At 37.0% G+C, this 26,460-nt stretch overlaps 2 protein-coding genes across 2 annotated transcripts; one reads left to right on the plus strand and one right to left on the minus strand.

Moving 5' to 3' along the window:
• Window positions 1-8,044: 8,044 nt before the first annotated feature.
• LOC100369990 (uncharacterized) lies at window positions 8,045-16,273 on the plus strand. The gene is made up of 4 exons (XM_078014200.2): window positions 8,045-8,153; window positions 8,664-8,956; window positions 15,216-15,368; window positions 15,859-16,273. The coding sequence occupies exons 1-4, from the start codon at window positions 8,138-8,140 to the stop codon at window positions 16,003-16,005; spliced, it is 609 nt and encodes a 202-aa protein (XP_077870326.1). The 5' UTR covers window positions 8,045-8,137; the 3' UTR covers window positions 16,006-16,273.
• Window positions 16,274-19,956: 3,683 nt separating this feature from the next.
• Window positions 19,957-21,501, minus strand: LOC144363584 (uncharacterized). Its single transcript, XM_078014198.2, has 2 exons — window positions 21,208-21,501; window positions 19,957-20,405 (listed from the first exon to the last, which is right to left on the minus strand). Exons 1-2 carry the CDS (start codon window positions 21,431-21,433, stop codon window positions 20,182-20,184), a joined length of 450 nt encoding a protein of 149 aa, XP_077870324.1. The 5' UTR covers window positions 21,434-21,501; the 3' UTR covers window positions 19,957-20,181.
• Window positions 21,502-26,460: the final 4,959 nt, after the last annotated feature.

Raw genomic sequence — 26,460 nt, forward strand, 5'->3', positions numbered from 1 at the left:
GACAAGATTTACAAAACATTGCTCAGGTTGTTGTTGATCCCTTAGTGTTCTAAAAACAAAGACATGTAATTATTAATAAACTCCGTTAATATAGAATGTATGTATGATTGCATGGCATATTTACAAATCATAGCATTGAATAGTGGGAATCACCAATTTACTGTATACTAGTACCATTCTTTGGGAATACGCTTTGTATTGACCAATTTTCCGGGCCTACACATTGTATTGACAACCAATAGCGCAATTTAAAGCGCCAAAAACGTCACGCAGTGCGCGTCAACTTTTCCACAATCCAAGGTACCGCAGCTAGTCTAGACTCGGACTTGCATACAGTCTTCGCGGTTATTTCACGGAAACCTAACTTTCGTTTTTTACACACTCTCATGATATTTTATTTTATTGAAAACAACACCAAACACCATGTAGTCAGACAATGCAGTTATTCTTTTTTTCTGTACACTGTAAACACTCGTTCGAACGAGAAGAACGGAAGTGAGAACGCCACATGTGTCTTCTGTTATATAAACTTCGCACAATGTGTTCGATGCATACATACGCAGTGAATTTTGAGTGAAAACTCAAAATGTATGTATGTATGTATATGATGGAACAATACTATTACACTGGAAAGTCACTAAAATTAAATGTCATTTAAAAAAATGTTCTAACAGTATTAGAATTCATATCAATATTCATATCAATAATAATAATGTCAAAGAGCGAAATTTCGAGATATGAAGAAATAATTTCATCTCAAAACCAGCGCAAAAATACAAATTTATGTCATTTTTCCATGAAACTAGAACCCTTGTTTTCCTGACCTTTTTTCATTTCTATATCCTAATGATATCATACCCATACTAATGAAGCATTAAGACGATATGGTATAATATATGAACCGAACCTCCGTAATGTCTGAATTCATATGTCAGCTGGTACAATTGTTTAGGCAACCAGTGACCTAGTTTAAGCCAGTTACAATACATTTTTATGGGACATGACAGGCCACGTGACTTTTAGTAGCCGTATAGATAATCACTGACCTTTAACCTTTAACTTATCGTACTTTTACTCTCTGTATCACCGTTCAGATATTTTGTTGTTTGTTTTTTCTATCAAACGTTGTCATCTATCCAATTATTTGATACGAGCTGCGTAATATTTTCTATTTTTTTAATCTATGCAATTGAGCAAAAATTACCTTTATTGTATCAAGTGAGTAAACACATTGTGATATATTATGATGTGATATGATATGATATGATATGATATGATATGATATGATATGATATGATATGATATGATATGATGTGATGTGATGTGATATGATATGATATGATATGATATGATATGATATGATATGATATGATATGATATGATATGATATGATATGATATGATATGATATAATATGATATGATATGATATATAATATTTAAGAACGTACACAAACAAAAGAAAGGTAATGTTCAAAAGAGCAAAATACATTACTACAAGCTTAAACAGATCTAAAATACAAAAAACAACAAAGGAAAATTGGAAAGGATAAACTTGTCACAACTGGAGAAAATTTCAATTAATAGATCATCAATACTGAAATTTTGAAAAAAGTGACTCATAAATGAATAGAGCTGAGAGAAATTTCTGTCTACATTCTTTGATAATGCTATATTGACATTGAAATAGGTAATGTTTTTCATCTCCAATCTTTTTACAATCATGGATTTTACATACAGTCTTTCCTTTCTCTTAATACCTGAATGTCTCCCAGATTAAACTGGTAAGAAATGTGCCAATACTCTAAACCTAGTCCGAGCAATCCTTTGTTTTTTTTATTTGTAATGTCATCTAAATACTTTTCAAAAACATATTTATTATTCTTACATTGTTTGTATAAGTCTAATTTTGTGTTGCCCTGTATATTTATTGCCACTTATTCTGGTACACATTCCTTATTCTTTCTCTGAGTAAACTGAGTAATTTCCAATAAGTTATTAATAAACTGAGTAATTTCCAATAAGTTATTAATAATATTAATCCAGGGATAATTCTGACTCAAACTATTTTCTACAAAGACAGCATTAAGGATAATATTATTAGTTTGTTGACAATAAAGTCGTTGATAACATTTATAAAATTATATACTAGTACTATATAATGACAATTTCCCACTTATCTTGTTTTTTAGACACGGGGTGTTCATTTCGTACCTCAGCGGTGCTTTTGGATCGGTTTTACTCGATTCAAAATTTATGACAAAAAACTCGGCTCATGCCCCTTTAATGACGTGCGACTATATATTTATTTTATTTATTTATTAACACACAACATCCCCCGGAGGGGATGAAAAGGGTTACAAATCAGATATTAGTAAAAGAAAAATAACTACATAAAAAGTAAGGCAACAAAAAAGCATTAAAAAAAGATAAAAATTTGTATACAAGTAATGTGTTACTGGCTTAGTTTATGTAGGTGCTGCTGTCTTGTATTAAAACAGGTTTTTTAAATATTGCGCTAAAGAAATTGACATTTACTCGTTACTTAGTAATGATATGAATTTATTTTCATTACTAAATTTATCAAAATTTGGTATACATTTATTAGCTACAATGTAAAGTTTTAATCTTATTTCATTGTAATGAGGACAATTTATGACAAAATGTTGTTTATCTTCAACATGGTCATTGTCGCACATATTGCAGACTCCACACGAGACTCCAGCTTGTCTCCTATACAATTTTCCTTCCGCCCACTTATTTTTAATATTCATATGACCTTTGCACTGACATCGATAGCCAATCGCATTCGACCGCGGACGTCACTCTAAATAAACAACTGAATAAATTAATATACCATATTTGGAAGATAGCGGGTAAATTCAACGTTGTTGGTGTGTTCCTTCGGGTTCCGAAGTCGCACGAAACGAGTTCATGTTCCGTTATCGTTCGCAAGTAAAACAGGTCGATATGTATTAAACATGGCATTTGTTTTCTTGTTTTAACCCCCTTATTACGCAAGCTTCCGTCGAAGTGGTGTTTTTTTCGACGATTTGTGGCATGTTGCAAAACGAACGAAACATTGCGGCATTCTTAGCGGTGGATAAGGGATCGACTATGTCGTCACATTTATGTCTCGTTTGAAAGAGAATAAACAACCGCTCAGAAAAATATGTTGCTAATATTTAAGTGCGGTGCCTTGAAATCGCCTGCCCGACGTCCAAATTTCAAAAGGATGTTCGATTTGCAATGACGACCGTTCATATGTACTAGGCGACGTTACTAATTACTACTAGGGTCGGTGTTTGCATTAAGAATTATAGAACAAAAGATCAGCAAAGCGGTGCTTTTGTCGGCGATTTTGTCAAAGGGAATATTGATAAAATGTTGCAAAACAGAATCGCGAGTTGGGTGAAAAATTGCGCCGGCGGCATTCTCAGCGATGGCGACACCTGAGAAACACCGTGTCACGGTGCATTCGTGCATCAGTACACCGAAGAAATACATACATATTGTTGCGGACGACTATTGTAGACTGTGTTCGTGTAGTCTTCGAGTTTGTGGACAGTTAAAGTCGTGTGTGAATTTATTCAAGCCAGGAAAAGCAGGAGGGATAACTTATGGAAATCGTCTTTCCAATTTGATCCAGTGCGACGTTGTGAAAGGAGCGACTCTGTCGTCTCATCTATGTCTAGTTTGTAAGAGAAAGATTGATAGCGCAGAAAAATCCGCCAATAATGTAAAACAGTGGCGTGAAATTGTCAGTCATTCTAATATCTCCCAACCTGTGAACGAAAGGGTTAAGCGTGCTGCCTTGAAATCGCCTGCCAAAACTAAAATGGCGCGTGTCACGTGACTTTGTTTACTAAAGATAGCGTGGGCGTTTGATTGACACTCAACTCATTAGTATTCCACCAATCACAGCTACATCTACTTTCTGGATGCGCGCAGTCAAATTGTATAGGAGACAAGCTGGAGTCTCGTGTGGCGATAGCGATAACACCGGGACGAATGGTCTGGGGTATGCAGACTCTGTCTTTAAAATACAATCCTATATGCCGGCCTGTTTCAATTTTCAGACAGTGGTTTTGTTAAGGATTTGCGAAGTTCAATGTTTTTCATAATTGTTAAGTAGTTTTCTTGTTCTATTTTGGTTTTAAAAAGTTTGTAGGTTCTTAGTTTATTTTTAGAGATTATTTTTTTCCTATTGTCATTATTTATTTCATTGTTCACTCAGTTGTAAACTCTTCTTTTAATTTCTCATCAATTGTTTTTAATTTTGATAATGAGATAATATTTGTTTCATTTAAAAGATAAGAATGGTTTATACTTTTTAATATCAAATCAAGTTTTTTAAACCATTTACTTTTAATAATTTTATTGACATAGTATGCTTCTTGAAGTAGAGTATTTGTGGAATTTGCAATGCGATTGGCATATTTTATCATTTGTTTCTTAATAAAAGAGTCAAGAGGTAATTTTCCCAATTCACTATATATTGCCATGATTGGGCATTATCATAATAACGCACAGACTATATCGAAGGCAGTGTAAGAACAACGTACAATCTGTATCAAGGGCATTATAATGATAATGCACAGCCTTCAACAAGAGCATTAAAATAATAACGTACAGACTACACCAAGGATATATATATATATATATATATATATATAACAGCACGCATGTGCACGCAACTTACCCAGTAAAGAATAGATGCCATTCAAAGTTATCCCATTTATCCGACCTTCAAGTAACCGTTTTGTCCGAGTCGGGTGCAAAATTATATTTTAATTATTAACAGCACAGTTTACTTACATATATTTAATGGGAAGGCATATAGAAAGGGGCACACTACTCAACGAGTTGTACTTGGGGAAATCGAGTATTGAAGAAAAGATAGCACAGAACGTAAGGTCAGAGTTCAAGGAAGCACCACGGTTGTAAAATGGCAACAATGTGTCTGATGTGTAATCACAGCTGGTGACGGCGGCGATATTGTCATGGAATACGGATGGTCCGGTTTGATTTCATACGATCTTCTCTCTCCCTGCTATTGTAATTTTTTCTTCTCTCAATTTTCATATATAAATAGAATTAGTATGTACACCATGACGTAGACGAGAAGATTCAAGATGGGCCGTTGGGGTGTAAGTTTTTACACTAGAAACCGACCATTCTTTGTTGTTGTGTATAAACAGGTTTTTGTTTATTACAGTACATTGAACCATGGAGCCACGACGCTATTGTTTTAGCTTTACCCTATGATCGTTTGTCAATGTTTGTTCACAAACATTGGTTCTTGTTAGCTCTTGGCGCAATTACGCTAATTTCGAGCATTCGGTAATATTCGGAGCATGTTCGGTAGCAGGATAGACGAACTGCGCATGCACGAGATTGAAAATGACATTTAGTTGGAATGTTGTTGTTTCTTAAGATCTTGGCGAATTTTAATGAAAAATTGGCAGATATAACATCGATTGATGAACTATCGTGATTTTTTGGCCTTTGTAATGGTGATGAGACGTAATTAATAATTGCCTGTGACAATAACGATTGCATTATTCAATGGTACAATCGTCAGTGCGTGGAATTGACGCCCGAAACTATTGAAATTAGTGCCTTCCATGATTGGAGACAGAAGCGTTAATTTAAAAGCACTTGACGGAAATAGAATTCCATCAATAAACTCTAATATTTCGGCTAAAATCATTATTAAAAAAGGGGAAAATAGGTATAAATAATACAATTGCCACGAGAGACCGCAACGTATGCAGTCAAGCCGTAAGGGACTGAACGCACAACCTCTGCCACGCGTCGGTCGATATGATCGTCATACAGCCTTTGTACATACTTCGCCTCCAAGTTCATATATTTGTCCTGCCCCCAGAGGCGGCGGCGCAAAATTTTGCACAGGGGCAAGATCTGCGCTGTGTGCCGAGGAGGCAACCTTACTAGGGGTGGTGGCCGGACAATTTTGGAAATCTAGACCCTCTGAAACACTATTTCCTGCATTTTGAGTGGCAAATTTTGCTGACATACATAGCTGAGTTTAATTAGATCTTCAAGGAAAACTTACTGACCAACGGGTTTCAGCATCCCCGGTGCCGCCGCCACTGTGATTTTAGTTATTTTTAGTTACTATAGTAACTATAATGACATGTTCTAGATTAGAACCGTGGAGTTTAATCGACTTTTATCAGACAGTAATTATAGTTCCTTCATTACTCAGTATAGTTTTATGAAGGTATTGTTGATCCATACAATGCAAGACAATATATCGTGACGATAGGTCTGATTACTACATCGCCTGTCAGTGGGTATCAGTAAAAACTATTAATTACTATCGAAGACCCCTGAGGACGTGACAGAGTTTTATTTTTAGAGATACTAGCCGGAATATAATCAATCAATAAAGGGTCATCGGTAATCAGACGAGGACATGCAAAGAGGTGGAACAGAACAATCTGAGTATTCTCCTTGTGACTGATATTGTTTTCAAAGAAACTGACTGAAACAATATATTTCTGCAGAATAGATGAACAAAAAGCCACCTGGAGATTTCCCTTTGTGACAATGCAGTCGACCCGTGCCCCCCCCCCCCCGGGACATTAGCAGCGAAGCGTCGTGAAGCGTGAATGACTTGATAACTGTATCGTGTTACACATTCGCATATAGAAATTAACGGTGAGGACCCAATTGAATATGTCGGTTCCACCGCGCTTTAAGTTGACTTTTCGAACAACTTAATACTTCCCACACCGAACTTTTGCGGAGACTTGGACAAAAATGGGGTTGATACCTAGAATTTAAATTTTAAATACGTAGCTCGTAAAACAATTTCAGAAAATTAAAGTAAAAAACCCGAGACATAATGATTCATTTTCACCGCTCATCACTTTAGATCACTCACGAATAATCCAGTCGAAAGACTTTTTCTCAAAATCGAAAAAACAACGTGAAACCCATTCCTAATTTACTTACTATAAAAAGCTCTGAATGAAAAAATTAAACAATCATTATAATTATATTCGGCAGTTGACATTATAGGGAGAATCACATTTTGGTGAGAATATTTATAGCGTTCAGCGGGGTAAGGTTGACTACTTTCTTCTCTACGATTAGAAGAAAAACTAATAACAAGGAACATCACTTATATGTAATAACTGCACTAAAAGTGTTATGGCGTCACAGACTCTAGCAGTGCATTGTTAAAGAAATATTCTTCTTTCTGCTTCACCAACTCACGTGATTAAGAGTGGCGCCAATGTGTTGCTCAAAATTGAATTCGCGGTCACTGTGATTTTTCAGCAAATGATCTGTCTCTGGTTCTCTCATACTGCAAATGACAAATTGCCGAGTGTAGCCTGACATGTAGGTGTGAGTGGCGCCCTCGTCGGACGAACGGCATCAGACCTTACTAATGCCTGACAAAATAGTCTGAGTGTATGTCGGCGTCGTGTTGGGTTTGGAGTTACGCGGAGACCGTTGGGCGAGGCATGGAATTCCAAGAGTTATCTTCAGCCTCGAACATTTTGTACAGAAACAAAAATAACACCCAAATAAAAATTATTCCGATTATGCCAGCACATGCCGCCATATGGTATAAACCACTGAACACAGTCTCTCTAAGACTGGATTGTACCCAGAAACAGAATCATTTAATAACCGGGTAAACGTCACACCAGTCATTACCTCCATCATAGACCCTCTAACAGGGTCTATGCCTCCATGCACTAGTCTTGAGGTGATTTTATAGGTGTGCCTAACAAACGCACCCTCTCATTTACGCCATTCATTACTACTATTATATTGAGGGAATAGTAAATTAGATGCAATTGCAGACAATGGTGTCTTATACTGAGAATAATAATTCAACGTATTCGACAAACTCGCACGCTCTGTAAAATTCCACGGCGGGATTAAAATGGGAACTTGTTACAACATAGAACTTCCCAGTGTACAACCCAGAAAATGATGTATTCCATAAACATCCCCTCTTTAGCTCTATAGATGAACCCCATGATAAAATGGAAACGCCCAAACTGGTCAACGTAAATATTTGGCTGTCGCGCGTGGTCGGGCATAGCACTCTCCTAGTTCGCGAAGGTCGCTTACTTTTAACACGGTTCGCTTGGAATGGATACGCAAACAGGCAAGTGTTCATCTTATATTCTAAATGATTAACATCTGTGAAGTAATGCAGGGTTGTGGTGCGTTACTACACCACTAGTTGATGATGCAACAGTTACAGTCCTGGATTAACAACACACGATGACCGCCATGGAGCTCGCATTGTAAGCAAACATGGATCATAAATATAACACAACTCGCTATAATTTAATAACTGTGTAACGTGCATGGCGTATAAAACATGCTTGGTCAAGCATGATCGGAGGCTCTCCCCAGTATGAATATCGTTTGAGTCGCTTACAATATTGTGCACTCGTTGTTAATTAGGGTTGGGCTTGTTGATATAATTTGACAATAGATATTATTAATATTAACTACATGACCTGTTATATTCGTGGTTTACCGTTTCGCTCGTTAATGCAGTGGCAAGGATTGCTCCCCGAAGGCCATCAATCTAGATCCAACTGGATCCATCTGAACATGACCTAGTTTCCGAGTATTTTACGAGGAATAGTGAATCAATTTGTTTCAGACGCAGCAAGCAAGGAGTCAATTAACAAAGATACTCTCTATCCAAAGCTTGATGAGTGTGAAAAAAACAATACAGATAAGGACGAAGATGGTAAATTGCCAGAGGAGATTGAATTACTAGAGAGGCGCAACGATGACGAAGCACCGGCAATATCTGGCAGGCGTGTTCTTACTCTAGCGGATGGGCTGTGTGTGCCGGTCCCAGAGGATTATGTGTTGCCTGTTGACGCCAGTAAATGTCACAGCGCTGTATTGGCGAAACAACCACAAAATTATGCTGGAGCAGAGCCAATGGTAGGTAACAACCGGCTCGGGCACTCGGGTGCCATTTTATGTTTACATAAAACTGGGAGAAACAAAACGTGCACATTTCTGTAACACGAGCCTAGATTGGTTTACTGTATTTATTTGCAAGATAATACCATAATAATACAAAACATGCTACGTCATAGGAGTTACTTATTGTTAGCTTAGGGGGTTCGTAGAATCGGTACGCTGCAATTTAGTTTTCACATCTGTAGGGCGCCGAAAAAACTGTTTCTTAATGTTTCTAATTTGTACTTCTTTTTTATTTTATTTTTCCCGATTTGCAAATTGCATGTGTAATTATATCGTTAATCAGTTGACCACGTGGTTTGAGCTATTAGCTGAAAGCAATATGACTGTTTTTAAGATCGTAAAAACGATATTGCACATGTATGTACCTTACCGTACACTAGAGAATAGAAAAACTTGTCCCCGGGGTCCTGTTCGCGCGAACTAGTCTTTTGTATCGAGTAAAATAACGGTGTTGTTTACTGTTGTTCATATTAAATACACATGTATGTGCGCTTGTCAACAAAATAAGGACGACGTTGTGACAGCAGACCGCGAGTTGGTGCCCGGGGGATACATAGAACTTGCCTAATGGGGACGTGTCCCTGAAATGGGTCTCGTTTTTGGATTTTAGGTATAAGTATCGCTATTATTTCTGGTCAAGATAGGTATAAATATCGGTAATATTTTCCCGATTTGGTATATTTATGGGTCCGTATATGAGCGAATATCTCAATGATGACAGAAATGGTACTTTGATATAAATATGGGTATAGATTTTGCCACTATCCAGGTATAAAATGGTCACAGTTTTGAGCACTCAGGGGCACCTCCCTACCCAGCTATGTATTAACTGCTCCCGGGAGTTGGTGCTGAAACGTAAGTGCTCTTTTTTGTCATAATTGAAAGCGCCCGGGACATGCGCATACTGTATGGCAAAGAAATACAGAAGAAACCACCCTCGTCAATAATGAAACTAACCAGTCATTCACCTCGGCTTTCATCTGGATCATGATTTTGGCCACTTTCATATTTGTTAATGTTTAGCGTCCTGTCAACATCTGTAAAGGATGAGCCGATTAAACAACGTACATACTGTGTGCTATGTTACATGAATTTATATCTATGTATACCCCTTGATACCGTGATTATACCTTGAAATTCTAATTACCCCTGCCAACTACCCAGGGATTTCGACAACATATGTTTGTGTCAGTTCCCATCAAAAATATTAATTCTAGAAACCTCTAATATGCATAACATACAACTACTTCGGCCTTAAACATGAAAACATTGAGTGGCTCACCCCGGTGACCTTTGCCCTTCGTGAAACCGTAAACACACGAACAAAGCATACAGGAAGTTTAATTAGAAAGGAGACGTCCAGGCACCCATTGTTGACAGCTGTTAAACTCAAAATGTGTATATGTAGACTGTAGTTGTATTCTTCGTTCGTTTCCATCGCTGAACAGAGACGACATTGTCTCCGCATCAACAGGGCATTCAGACATGCAAATAGTAAAATTCTTTATTTATCTGGTGTCTACCAGGGGCTTGTTAATGGAAGTTCCGTGGGAAAACTTTTGAATGACATATAATACTAGTACTCAGTTACCTCCCGTTGCTACCCCATCGAGGGTTTATGCACTTCGGCGGGAATTTGATGTCATCGCAGACATGAAGCAAATCTCGAGGCTATATCGCTTGCCCGTCACTTGTAGATAAACTCACTCGGTCACGTGATTTAAAACAATCCTTCAGTAACTGATAACATAATGAGCGAAAAAGGATTTAAAAAGGAAAAAAAAAATCAAAATTGCGAAGGTACATTCGATTGTAAGTCCTTTCTCGTTTCCAAAGTCTACGCCATGAATAAAATATACCATCTAACAATCAAGTCAAATGATCTCACAAATGTGACGTCATATTGTTTCAAATCAAATATTTACCTGCCATTGCAGTGATAAATATTTCGAGAACGATTTTCATGATTGTTATTTGCATGACCGGACAGGAACGAGACAGAATTTATTATTTAACGCACACAGACAAAAACACCACGTGGTACTGACAGTCGAAAATCTATTGGTTGATACACATGTACTCAACAATAATAGATCAGACGATCCCCTGTAACTAGTATTACGGCATCCCAACAGAGTTTTCCTGAAGAAGCCTTAATTCTAGGGCGAAACATTGAAAGGAATAAACGTCATTATTACAGAACTGACCAGGTGTATTGTTGTGACGATCTTTGTGTTATTTGCATATTGCTTGATGATAAGTGTGTTTTTTCCGTACTTGACAACTGACCGTGCATAGAGAACATAGTTATGTAATTTAATCCAACCATAGTTATTCTGTTTTAATTAATTTAGTACATATCGACCACCATAACACTCGATCGCCAGCATTTTTGACGTTTGTATTTTAATTTTATCGTAGTCCCCGAACCAAAGATGGACATGGCTTTTGAGTTGGTGTGTGCATAGGTTTACTGTTACGTTGGTAACGCATATGTTACACTGTTTTTTTTAATTTGCATATAAGTATTCACATCATGTGTATATGATGTCAACTGCTTCATTGTTTTAACTATTTACGTGTCACGTGTTCTTTTTATTTATAAGCGACTGGTTAAAACTTGTTCTGAATCACAACTCTGTAAATCGACACTGTATTTGTGTCGTGTTTTAAAATAATTCACACATCATAAAAAAAACGAGCACAATGGCATCCGCTGCACATAGCTGAAGTTCCCTTTGTGACGCTATTTTCTTTTCTCCGACACGCCGCAGTTCATGCATGAGACACTACAAGAGAACTGGTGATGGTTGTAGAACCATAACTGCCTCAGCTCAAAGATTATTATGTAATACAGGGGAATGTGAAGGGAAATGTATTGTAGTGTTAGCTCTGTGTAATTTACAATATATCTGCATTAACCTTCACTGTGAATGACAATATGGGAGTTGACTCAAATGACTGGTAGAAGCAAGGCTGGTCAATTTTTGCGAAAAAGTAGTTAGAATTTCCAGATACAGATTTGACACATTGTGGGATATCAAAATATGGATGATAAACAGCAAGTGATATTTCCCGAGATGTAGTTGGAATTGAAGCAAAGGAGTGGCCTATTAATCCATGAAACATACTCACACATATCCGTACATATCCTGTCTTATTGCATGTGAACAAAGCTGTCATGCATCATCGGAAAAATATGTTATTAGTGTAAATAATTATGAACAATAAAAATTTAAATTTAGAAAAACTATGAATAATTAATAAGGAAATAGGTGATTTGCTGTACAGTTTCCATAAAATTATTACAAGTCCCAGAAGTGCATACGAGTCGTCAAAACGTACAGTTTGGTGACAGTTGGGAATGATACCAAGATTTAACAATTCCATGAGAACATCGCAATGTTCTTTTAACACATGAAACAGATGTGCATTGGTCGAATTTTGTATAGTTTCAATAGGCATACAAGCACCTGTATATATTTTGACAATAAACCCCTCATTCACATTGTGCAAATACAAACAAGACATTAAACAGTCTTTATATTAACAAGTAAGTGTTGTATAAACCCGAATGAAAAGTCCGGAGTCACGGCGAATACTAGCGAGTCATCCCTCTAAAAATGTCATTACTGTGCCAATGACATTGAACTTCGCTCTTCTATAAAGCAGCAGTTTCCATCATCAAATAATCAAAATAACCTTGATATCCTGGCGAAGCATGTCTATTGTTTCACAACGACTGTCCCAGGGGATTTTCGTCTTCTCAATTTCTCAAGATAAACGTCCTGTCCGGTTGTTTTGTTTACTAGAAGGACATGTCTTTTGGCAGCATTTCTTGTATTAATTTCCATTGCACAAAAAAGTAGCAAATACTGTTACTGAAGCACTGAATTTGCATGATTTTTTTCTCTCCGGCCATTCACGCAAACTGCAAACGAAGTCTTTTACCTCATCCATAGTTGTTGACACAACCGCCTTGATGGATGTATTGTGACGTGTTTTGACCCCGGATTTTGACCTTGCATTCTGGCTACATTTACTGCCCTTTCATACCACTTCAATTTCCTTTCATTATTTCATCCAGATTCCACGATATTTAATATTTAAAACCAACCTTCATTTCACAGTCACTCTAGTTTTTACTTTTCTAAAATTATTTTACTGATCAAAAGACTTTGCACTCCCATCATGCAATCCCCCATAGTACTTCCGGAAACACAGAGGCAATCGCCAGCATATCTACAAATAACCTCGCTCTCAGGAGCTGAGGAATAATTAGTCTTTGCTCTTATCACTAACATCTAGTCACTGACTGTCTTTAATAATACTGCGTTCTATTGATACCATCGAGGTCGTTAGCCGTAACATGATTTCTGGGCGTGACTTGTGACCACGTGACGTAATGGAAAGGTCACAACGAACTTGGAAGCTGATATGTTGACCAATCGGAACGCATCCCGTGGGCAGCGCGCCTGAAATTTTTCAGCCGAAGGACTTTTTATTATTTTATAATAACATTAAACTTTCATTGAATTATAATACCATCTTTAAAGTTTGTATTACAATAACGTCTGAACAATAACAGTTTATTTTGGGGTCAGTGGGTCTAGAGATACGTTTAGCCTGAGGTGCGCTCTGCACGACAAAACCTGTCGACTGCAACTTTAAAAAAAGACTTTTCCTTTAACAGAGTCGCAGTCACCAAACACGTTTAGCCAACTATATATAACAATCACACCCCATGTATCTGTAACATTTCAATCCATCAAGGGAACATTGTCGCTAGATATTTTACAGACTTCAATAACGTGCAGTACGCAATATAACCAGTTCATTACGGATGCGGTATAGTTATCATGCTCTAAAAAGTAAGAACTGTTTTCATGAGGAAAAGTGTTTTGAAGCGTAGCAAATTATATATTTTCTTGAAGCCCTTGTTCCTGGCTTTTTGAAAAAAAAAATGATCTGCGACATATACCACGAATTAGTCACGTGACTAGCTGAAAAATCAAGGCAGCATCAGCCCCGTCAATGCCTCGAGAGTGTTAGAACGTAGATTGCATATTTGTTTACAATGACATCAATTTACATTTTTCCTGTTATTTCACCTATAGACAAAAGCCTTTTATTTTTCATTGCGAGAAGTTATCAAAAAATGCTTCAAGGGTTTTATTCTGCGCCAATACGTTATCAATGTGTGTGAATTTCGTGAAAGTAGGCCAATTTCTGACGACGCACAACTCACTTGAATGACCTCTATGGCGTCAGATTTCTTCTGCCTGAAAACGCCAAAAAACAAAACATTTGTCACGTTGCGCTAATTTTTGACATTTAAAGCATCAGATGGACTGATTTTTACAACAAAACACATAACATGGAGCCACTTAGTAGCCTTGCAGTATTAAAATCCAAAACTATAAAGTTTTGGGCCCGTATTTGTCCTCCAAAAAGTAACGAAGTTGTTACAGTACACAGCGGCCCCGCATAACGTTGAACAGTTAGAGAGATAAATGACGTCATCTCACTATATGTTCAAATCATGTTTACATGCGAAGCGTGGTCTGTAAAACAAACGCTTGCCTAGTAACTATAAAGTATCACCTTATTACAACCTTGTCGGTTCTACGCATGTAGACAAAATTAAAAAAGTTGCATTCCGACTTTTCATCTGTGTGCGGCACCATCCTTTGGCCTACCTCAGACAACCCAGGGGCCAACGTATCCACTGCCAACTATTGAGAATGCGGATAGATAATGAGAAATTGTGTACATTTTTAACAAGTTTCCTCCCGTGCGTAAACACCATTGGGTCTATCCGATACTGTAGAATACTTTATTTTAGCTGGAATTAATTTTCGCTTTTGGGTGTTTTGTATGGAATTTATTTTCACTGTTTTTTAACAAGTTGAATGTGAAATACAGGAAAAAAGGTATATTCGCTAGATTTTATTTCACTGAATCATTCCATCAGCGAAAATAGCGAAAATTTAATTCCAAGCGACTCCAAGCACGTATTTTACAGTATGCAAACATACGAGATTAGCTTGAATCTCAGTTATTAAACCAAATATAAATCAGTTAGTATAAACAAGCTCGTACAGCAAATACTCCTAAGTCCTGTATTTGCTCATTTTTACTGACCTTCTGTAATATCTATTTATTAACCACGATGGTGTGTATATGCGATAAAACGTTGTTTACTTTATTCTAGGTCGTCGGTGAGGGCGCTCAACAACACGTTGTATATGTTGTGAAAGTGACAGCTCCAAAAGAACGCCTCCCACACGATTGGTTGTCATGTTCTGTCGTCAGTATGTGTTGCTTTCTGCCCCTCGGGTTAGTTGCAGTTGCGTACTCCGTTAAGGTAACGTGACAATAACATAGTTAAACTAATATAGCCTTTGCTACAATTTACATTAATTTCAATCACAGGATTAGGTCAGAATATATTTCAAATTCATGACGTGTTGTACTATCGGGATAAGTTGTAGAAATGGTATCAATAACTTTAAATTTGACGGGAAGACCGACTTTTGTAGACAGAAATGTACATTTTACAATAGAACAATCTTTATAAAGGTGTTTGCAGGAAGCAAGAAGCTGCTAGAACGCATGGTGTAGTGAAACATACCAGCGGTCTGGTATATTGTATTTCATTGGAGCAGACGATCAAGTTGTTGCGGAACAACATGTCATTTTTTAAATATATATTCACTTATAGAGAAGCTTGGTATATCGTCTTGGGCAATTTAAAACTAGTGTCAGCTAAATCGTTTTTTTTTTATTGATTATGACATTATTTGTAAAATTTGACTATATCATAGTAAATGGTTTATACCTTTTTCTCTTCACAGATACAAGAGGCGTGTCGAAAGGGTGACATAAAAACAGCAAAAGCAGCAGTTCGCATGGTGAAACGCCTACTACTTGGGGCATTATTATGCGGCATTTTTATCACGTTTATAATAGCTACAATAATATACAAGAGAGCATTAGCATAAACATTTTTGGACAACACAGATTGTGACCTAGAAGTGCCTTACGAGGCTATATATGACGTCATCACCTGCTTTTAATTGGGTTTTAGTTTATCACTGCATCAGTGTCAATATATGATCTCATGAATATTGTAATTTGCAACGAGGTTCGCTGTGATTGGGGCTGAGATATGACGTAGAACATCACACAGAACATCAGACCTTATTTGGGCATCAACATCTATACGTGAAATGTATCAGACATTCATTAAAGTTGGGTAGTTACGCTGCATTTGCAGGGCTTGGTTATCATGGTAGCAATGAATTTGCTACATCAGGATCTGCCAGCACTGATGTTGATCACCTATGGCCAGATTGTTTTACAAGGGTTGGTTTGTAATTTCGATTTTATTAACAGTATAACTTATAGTGCGCCACCTACCGACATTACTTAACTCAACTTTTTTAAAGTCCTTCCGTTTTCAGTTGTATCGTGAAAGTTTGTAGTGCACCTTTTGCTTGTCACGTGACAACATATCGTATTGATATTGGATAATCACAAACTCTTTATGTACATGACGACTTTTACTCAAGATGTAAAGAACACAAACACAATGTTTTAAATTGCAATGTATCGAGCAGTACTCTTCAGGGAAAATTATATGACCTGAATTATAGGTATATAATCCTATGCCGCCATCTTTTAAATAGGAACATTGCATTAATAATTCACTTTTTGCGCCGAGATGAACGCACAGTCGCTAAGCCTAACTATCAAATATGTCGCGTGGATTGGTCGCTTGGGCTACGGTTAGCTGGCGGCCGATATTTACTATATAGGGGTAGCCATTTTTATCACGACTTGAAGCTAAATAAAGAGACAAGTTGAGAAATTGTTTTTTCGGATTCCTGCAATTCAGAAAAAAATACAAATTAGTCAAATGATTCGTTTGGGCAACATTAATTCGGCTGATTTACAAGAAGATTATTTTCCCTGGGTATTTGAAACCGAAATCGTACGGCCTCCGCTGATTGGCTCCTTAGTTGGGTGAGTATTTTGCTTTCAAACCTCCCGGAAAGTGTTCTAGGTTCTTTGTAGTATGCAAGAGATTTATCAACATAAAAACGACGAATTTTGTAAGTAGTTGGCCTAACCCTGTCTAAACGAGTCACTTGGCTGTGAAAGTTTGGTATTTTTCCTGATATGTAAGAATCTAAAAAACTCGGAATTGACCGTCGCCCAAAGAGAGGGTTGGGTTGAATAATCATGTTTTGAAATTAACAAGGGTAATGTTTTCCTATTTCACAAGAGCAAGAGTATATTTTGTGTATCACGAGTGTGTTTTATCTTATCGGGTTGTTGGACTTGTATGCAACACTCATTCTAAGAAATAATAAACGTTAGTAAAACTACTATTTTTAAGTTGAAGAGAAACAATTTACAAAACTTGTGAAATATGTCAAATCTGACCATGATGTGTATTTTGTTTAACAAAAAGGACAGTTCTCATCTACAATTCAATTTTCTTCAATTATGTGTAATAAAATGACAAAGCCCTTCTTTTCTCGACTGTCACGGTCTTTTATATTGCTCTTATTCCGTGTATGTGGATAGTATTGCAGCCTTTATTACAAAATACTCCACTCATTTCAGCAAATCGAACGCAAGTTGGCTTCAAGAAATGGATGTATACGCGTGTATATGTTAACCAGTGCTTAGCGACCGTACAAATAGTGAAATAATATTGTGATCGTTTCCAGTACGTGCTGACTGGAAACATGTGTCTGTAGATAGCATATATTGTACACTTCATCATCGCCAGCCAAGGTTTGTTTATTCGACCATTGTATCTACAAATGTAGTGTCTTTATAAAGCTCGCGAAACCATGATTCTATTCGGAAGATGTGAACATTCATTGACTATCATCGTTTCAATTTATAATCTCCTATACATATACATTTTTAATTGATAAATAAATATTAGCTTAACCTTCTTGAAAAGAAATCCTTGGTGATCAACAACAACATCCCGGGCCACTAAAACAAAACTATTATTATTATGGGTAATTGACTTAACGGTTTTATAACCATATTGTTACAATGGTCATCTGTGATCATGGCTGGATGCTTTCCAGTTTAGTGGTATTCGGGGAATTGGCCTTATTCGGAGAACATCTTTGCCATCCAAGTTTCATTCATTCGGTCGTAGAAACTGGATGGCCGGCTTTGAAACCATGTGAACCGCACAATGGGGAAACTCACGAAGCAGCGAAGGCAGTGTCGTTGACCTATTCCCATTCAAAATAGACTCGCATAGTCAGGAAACTACCGTTAATTCATGATCAACGTTAATTTAAAACTAACAAAAGAGTTTCTTTTTTATTTTAGCCGCAGATCATGTATTATTCCTTAATCCCTAAACTCAACTCTAACCATAGACCTTTTCTAAGGTCTATGCTCTAACATTATCCCTTATAACAGTTACATGTAAATGTAGTTCTTTTACGCTCCACGTGCTGGCAAAACAGTCAAAGTTACGAAAAGACGAGAGTTGCACCTCAGATAACCAATCTGAGGTTGATCCTAGGTAACATATAAATGTGAAAATTGTATGTTATAAAATTACAATGCAGTGTCTGATCTGGACTTGTAGTATTGACAAATTTAAAGCGTACTGGGTTCAAAGGTTATTGACGTCATCAGGGTATATACGGTGAACATAAAAATCAAGTAAGACGACGATACTGAAAAATGCTAAAAAATATCAGGCGTACTACACAAATGAATATACTTTCCACGTAACATCGTTTACAATACCATTACTTAAACATATCTGGTTTCTTTGCATTCAAACTTGTAGCGAAGATGTCAAATCGCCCACTCACAATGGTTTCGCATCAAATATCAGTAACAATATTTATATAGATGGTGCTCTATGTGATGTATATTGACATGAAATTTCGTCTCTTCGTATGCATTTCAAAAAAAGGCAAAGACTTTCACGTTAAAAAATTGTTTTTAAAATGCATACGCAGAAACGAAATTTCACGTCAATATACATCACATAGAGCACCATCTATATTAATATTTCGTTCACAGACAGAGAACCTATCAAATCACGCGTAAATTTATTCCTACGGTCACGCAAGAACAATCTAGTTCTGAAATAAACAGTCATCTCGCAGTAAATGGGTATTGTTGAGAACAAGGAAACTAGTAAACAATTTAAGATAAGTGTAATGAATAATCATGATAACAAACCAAGAATCATTCATAATATATAAATATCGCAAATTCTACAAATCATCTTATTTTCCATGCTATAGAATGTAAATTATAAGATATACAATTTCTGAAAACGAAAAATCCCCCAGCTCCTGTCGAAATAAGATTTCAAAATAACGTCACTCTGTAGTAACATTCTAATCCTCTGAGAGCCAAATGCAAATTGTCACAAAATATTATTTTTTAAAAGCTTTAATAAATGTATATTATTACATATATTCCATCCAAAGTGGACAAAATAATTGGAGAAAAATTTATTTTGAAAATGTTGTACTTAATCGATGGTGGGATGAATGAGGCACTCAGAGAGTTAAATAACACCATATATATTATCGGCGTGCGTCAATCTTCATTTTAAAGTTGTACTCTGAGATTATTATTTGGACGACCCCTTGTCTTGTTTGATGGTCTAAATCAGTACGAGTGAATTGTGGGAAATATTTGAAGATTCGCCCGGAATCCCCCTCATTCAGAATCACTGCAATACACACCTAATTCGGAACCGGCGAATCCGGTGAATTCATGCACCTAGGAATACTATTCCAAAATGATCGCCAACATTCATCCACATTGAATATCATTGCAATTTGAACGATTAGTACATGGCATAATTTCAACAATTAAAAACATACCATAGTCCCATACAACTCTCACAACAGTCGTACATCCTTACACATCAGTTTGAGAAGTTTTCACTATAACCTGCTTTATCGTTTATTTTAACCAGCGACTCGCACACATTTGACCTACGACATTCCAGTTTAACGTTTCAACTATAAACGTTATAATTTGGCGACCTCTACTTTTCTATGTACAGAAAGGCAGTAATTAATGTCACATGATATTCGGAGAAAATGCATCCCTGATTACCTCAATATAAAATATAAATAGATCTGAAGTATAAATATTAATAATCAATTGATCACGTGATGACGCAGCAATCCTTCACGTAAGACACATACAAGTTCGCAGGTAAATAACACCAAAAATATTAATCGCATCTCAAAGAGAGCGCCATCAACGTTGGGGTGCCATGACGCGAAGACGTCGAGTCCCATAAATCCCCACACGTGTACATTCCCCGCACCAGCGTTTTTAGTTTGAATTCCACATGGTTCGTTTCTATGACAACGCATTTCTGAAATATAAAAGCAAATAATCATTCTACTTAATGAAGACCAGATATGTTCACGTGACCCGAAAAATCATGTTGTACATCATGGTCTCGTCGCCCATGGCAACTGCTAGCGGCGACCAAATTCTGTATAATTATTTATTGGTTGTTACTCACACTCTTACACAGAGTCAGATATTTATATTTGTTACAAAATTCATTATTCAAAGCACCTGTGACGAAATCAATTTGGGCTCAATTCAATAAGCGCGGTGTTGCATGGGATACATTATATGCAAATCAACGCGTACATGCAACTGGCATTTGAATTAAACAATGATGTATCACACTGTGCGTACACATGCTGCAACCAATCGATGAATTCTAATCAATAATATATGTGTGTGCTAGGCACTACGCCATTTATAGTACGCAATATAGATATAAAGCATTGCGTTGTGAAAATGAAACCATAAGTTCAATGACCTTATGCAATCTGCGTAATTTGATAGCTGATATTACTCAAGAAAATCAACGTTTATGACAGCAAAGACACGTACTGTAAAATGACTAATTTCCACTGTGATTAAATTTCACTGATTTAACATTTCAGGCATATTCAGTGGGTTTTAAGTTGACAGTTTTATCATTTAGATAATGTGTTCTATGCTAAATTTTACATATTCACTGGGTTTTAATTTAGTGCATTTTCAAGTCCGCGAAATAAGCAAAATTAAAACCCAGTGAATAATTAACCCCTTTACAGTAATTCGGCCATGTCACCTGAGATATAATCCGAAGGCGGATATAATAAAAGCAAACGAACCTGATATGGATTCCTGTCGGTACCAATCGTTAAAGCGAAAACCTCTTTGCCGTTGTAGACCTACATCAGCTGCGACGTCATCTTTTATTCGACTGACTACTCCGCTGACACGATCGACGTGATCGTTGAGGTCAATAATCTCATTAGCATCAGCAAACTGCCTTGAGCTAATTAGTATTAACAACACCGTGGACACGAGTGCGGATAGTACGCAAATATTATCCATTGCGAAGAGGTGGTGGTGTATCTCTCTGACGAAATGAAATAACAACAAACCTGCTGCGACATGAAAGCTGAGAGCGCACTCAACGTTGTCAACATGAAATTCATTTCGTTTTCAACTTATTCCCGGTAGGTATGTGAAAGTGTATTTCACTTGATTTCAATCAATCAATCAATCAATCAATCAATCAATCAATCATTTGATTATGAGTAGCGTAAGTCTAAAGTTGTCGGTAATTTTCATGACATTTTTAAAAGGGATTGTCTTTGAGACAATGATATCCGTCCAATTACAATTTGCAAAAGATCTGAATCCTGTCGCCATGCAGCTATGACGTTTGCCAAAATTCTTGCAGGGGTTACACCAGAAAAAGAACCAAGGGATACGTTGGGAGATAGCTGGATCCGGCTTACATGGAAATTGTTTTGAAGAACTGTTGCCGGGTAGGGTCATATTTAATAATAATATTTTACAGCTGTCGTATTTTGGTTGTTCTATAACTGTTTATATCATTATGAATAGTAATTTATATAAATTGAAATGAAAATATTATAAAATATTTATAAAACATTAACCCCGGAAGATCCACGTGGTTCAGACAAAAAGACGCTTCATAGGATATAGAAGGCATTGTGGGGTTTATTCAGTCATTGCCCGATTTACTGCCATGCATCCCCAAACGCGTTCTGATTGGTCCAGTTGTTTTCAAACGTCAACTATTTATAAAACAAATTTATGATTTCGTGAATTTAACAGTAGTACATAGAACATGGTATGTGAACGGCAACAGATACTCAAATATCCTTCTCAGTCACGTGATACTTTAAAACATTTAATTTCACTTATTTGATGCTTTGAGCAATTTCACTGGGTTTTAAAGTAGGAGGGTCGTCAGCTGCGCACGCGCGGGAATTGAGTCCCAAACGACGATAAGAACACACGCTAAAACGCAAAGGCTCATGGGTAGACGTTTATTTGTAAATAATGACTCGCTATGGCCATCTGACGCATGGGCAGGTGACGACTCCCCCGCTTTAAGTTTACAATCTTGGCAGGGGGAAATTGGGTTTTATTGTTTTTTACATGTTCATGTGGGTTTAATTTGGCGGATTTGTCTATCAGTGAAAATAGGTAAATTAAAAACCAGCGAATAATTGGTACGGTTACCGTATGGTTGACTTGAATCATACACAGACTCTATTCGGGGCCAACCATTTAATATCTCGGGGTGGCTTGAAGAGTGTGATCTCTGCAATTCTTTTCTCGGTGTGGCATACTAGGTACATTTTTCTTGAATACGCCAACCCGTTGCATGCTATGTTTGTCTTTGTTTACTCTCTCTCTCTCTCTCTCTCGGTGTCTAGTTTGCAATTTTCAATAAAATTTTCGGCCATTCTCCATGATTTTCGACCCCATGCTGTAGGTCGGCCCGTGACGTGCATTTAGCAACATTAGGTGAAAAAAAATTGTTTTGTTGCCCTCAGCGATCGATCGAAAAATATGAAATATCGGGTCGCGTTTTTTTTTTCCATATATCTCGGCTATTTACGATACTCTTAGTTTTCACGAGTTTAAAAAACAAATCCGATCGACCGACCCAATTTTTCAATTTTCCGACTTGAGGGCAACATAAGTTGTTGTTTTTTTTTTTGGCCTTAGCATAATGGTACCATAATAACAATAACTGTATGTGTGGCAGCACGACCGGAATCCAATGGTGTCACCAGCTGCGTAGGATCAGTAATATGCGTCGAAACGTTACAACGGCACATTTTCCTACGTGCGTTTGGTACGGTGACGTAATGTCTGGTTAAAACTCATCCTGCCAAGTTAGACATAACATGAAATAACTCTCTCAGATAAAACCGCATATTATGGTATGCCTTGTATCATTTTGTACTTGAGTGATGATTTCACAGCAAATGTCTACAATGTATTCATCCGCCAGGTCACATTCATGACATGCCAATATAATCACCTTATTACTTCATTAGAATGATGGTACATCAAATGCTTAATAGGTGATTTTTGTCGTTCACTGCGAGATCTCGCGGATCGAACGTCTGCCCTCAAAAATCGAATTATTTGATTTTGAACTTCATTTTTTTTAATAGATCTATGTCGAAATGCCGAGCTTGGGGGGGGGGGCTGTTACTTCAATAAAATTAACCATCATCAAATGGGTATAGCACACACACAAAATTCCGCGTTTCTCGAACGCCACGCTATCACGACCTCCCCTTGTTTTATTTTTACGTTCGATTTCACGAGTAACGCGTCTATTTTATAGATTATAGGCCAACGAAGCAGGCTAAGAACAAAAAAAAAAACTTGTTTTTGGTCAGGCTTTTTCCCGTTCACTAATTTATTGAAAAAAAAAACATGAAATAAAATCATCATCGAACTTAGAAAGGGAGCGATTGTCCCCATTAAAACCTTCTTTACTCGTACAAATGTATTCCACAACCCAGTGCGGCAATGACATCATTGTAAAAGTGTACCCATAACAGCACACTTTTCACCTCTGTTAATTTTTTAAAAAGGACGTGTGTTTCAATTGTCTGGGATATATCTGTGATCGCATACGAGACATAGTCTTAGGGTACTGATTGAAATTAATGACACACACCGCGATGTTATTTACACACTGCAATAAAAAGAGAAATCTGACACGACCAATGACTCTCACGACAGACTCTTCAATCACAAATACTGTAGTACATTTGCCTACTGTAAATATACTGGAATGTAAATACATGTAGTCGATTGCCTATTAACAGTAGTCTTCTGCTCATAAATGAACAATCCAGTTTGTGTCTACAATTTCTCATAATTTGTACACCAACCCGATATAAGAAAACTTATTTTATTTGATAAATGTTGGTTGTTTGCCGCTTTGACTCTCTCCTTTTGTCGTTTATACCAAACACCACACTTGTGTGTGTCGAGTGAACGTGAAGACAAATATAACTGACGTGATTTTATACTAGTGATTATACTGTAAAACTTAATTATTTTCACTGATTTTTAATTTGAAATTCACTATTTTGGTGTTTTGAGCATGTTCACGAATTTGTCAAGGAAACAATGAGTTTTATTGTTATTTTACATGTTCACATAGATTTAATTTAGTAGATTTTAATTATCAGAAAAAATAGGGAAATTAAAACCCAGTGAACAATTAATTCATTTATAGTATTTTGGAAGTTTGGGAAATAGTAAAATAACTCTTTATCATTTTGTTTCTATAGAAACTGTCCTCGTGTTTGACACTATGGCCCACCCTGAGTGCAACATAATATAACCATGGTTACACACATGACTACGCAATATTTACGTTGATCACGATTGAGTAATACTCCAACGACTTAATTTTAATGTCAGATATTGCCAAGCTATTTTACCAATTTTCTCAAAAATTATGGGTACTGGTGATATTTTATCGCTGTTCATCTCATTGTCCCTGGTTCGAAAGTACATACCTCATAGGAATGTGACCTTTATGACCCTAGCACATTAATCCCTTAGTATGCGGCATTCACATTTAAAATACATTGGACAACGCAACGACGTCGTTAACGCCGTGAAAACGCCGCCGGCGTGAATATTATACCAATGAAGATAGACGAACTCTGCGTCACGTTTTGTCACCCATTAACATTAACGCACGTACTGACTGAAACATATCGTGGGGGTGGACATCCGGGCATTTTCACCGCCTGGCAACCCTCGCGGTGAAAACAAAGGCCAACAACTCGCAGAAAACGGTACCGTTTAAGTTGGGATGGTTGTTGAGACTCCCCTGAACAGTGTAACAAGATTAGCCCTACGCGTGTAACATTACTAACATATATAAATTTGATTGTTCAGGATTACTTAAAAGTTAAGTTTGTGTTGTTTTCTCGAATTTTCACCGGCTCGACCGGCGTTCCACAGCAGCGCGCACAGAGCCCATAGAAATGCATGGTACAGTGGTGCGCGTCGTAGCAACGTGGAACGTCTTGTGAAGTAGCTCCGCCCGAGGATAGCCAATTACCCGGCCCAAATTCTGAAACATGCCACGTGAATCACATGACAGTTATCAATTTGTGTGCCAGTCTGGTATTTCGGAGGCTAATCTTCTGAAGCTGGCTAATTCGAAATCAACATTTTAGCATATAGTTAAAGAACGGTGGTCGTTTCAACGTTCGCAACCCTATTCAACGCACACACGCGAATTTTATAATTTAATGTATCATCCAAATTCTTGAAACGGCAATAGCTGTGATTTCAAGCATTTTTTGTTCATAAAACTACATAAAGATGCCCTAATCTTACTGAAATGTTATTTTATACACAAATGTCATGTGAAATGCGATGTGAAAACGAATGAAGTCCGTCTCGTGATCCAGGAAATGTAAACAAATTGTGATACACAACACACTATAATCAAAATAACACATGCAATCTTCAGCTGGAGGCCGTTAGAAAGAAGCTTATCCCTTCAAAATACCATTCCCAAGGCCCCGGTAAAGTTGTCATCTTGTGCCGTGTTATCCGGCTGGTTCGCTTGACAAAACTGGATTTCTTTTAGATGACGCCCTCTAGAGGCCCGGACGCATCCCCGCGGCCATATTTTCCCACTTGCAAGTGATTTACGCCATATAGCGTATATGCTACGCCTTCAGTTATCTACAATTCGACGTCTAATTGACACTAATGACACATGAAATATTTTATTAAAAATAAAAAATCGGAGAAAAATAACGTAAAATGAACGTATGTAACAAACATAACATCGTCAGCATTGTGTAACTTGAAAAACAACTACTTTGATTTGAGTTGTATTTTTCTTTTTATTTCGAGTCACGGTTATATATTAGGTGACGAAGATACGGAATATAAAAATGCGTTAGTCTTAATTAAATAATTCGTTATATTGGTAAAGACAATAATAGCGTCATTATTGAAAACGCTTTCGATACATGTGACATTGATGGTTGCTAAGCGACGCTAGTAGCGTGTCGTCCCGGTATGTATGCATTTAAATA

The sequence above is a fragment of the Saccoglossus kowalevskii genome, chromosome 5 (genome assembly GCF_978046115.1).
Source record: "Saccoglossus kowalevskii chromosome 5, keSacKowa6.1, whole genome shotgun sequence".
In the NCBI taxonomy this organism is placed as follows: Eukaryota; Metazoa; Hemichordata; class Enteropneusta; family Harrimaniidae; genus Saccoglossus; species Saccoglossus kowalevskii.

Coding starts and splice junctions, on each gene's coding strand:
- LOC100369990 (XM_078014200.2), top strand. Junction 8,957..15,215: donor ATGCTGGAGCAGAGCCAATG/GTAGGTAACAAC, acceptor ACTTTATTCTAG/GTCGTCGGTGAGGGCGCTCA. Junction 15,369..15,858: donor CAGTTGCGTACTCCGTTAAG/GTAACGTGACAA, acceptor TTCTCTTCACAG/ATACAAGAGGCGTGTCGAAA.
- LOC144363584 (XM_078014198.2), bottom strand. CDS start 21,433: ATGGATAATATTTGCGTACTATCCGCACTCGTGTCCACGGTGTTGTTA. Junction 20,406..21,207: donor CCGACAGGAATCCATATCAG/GTTCGTTTGCTT, acceptor TTTATATTTCAG/AAATGCGTTGTCATAGAAAC.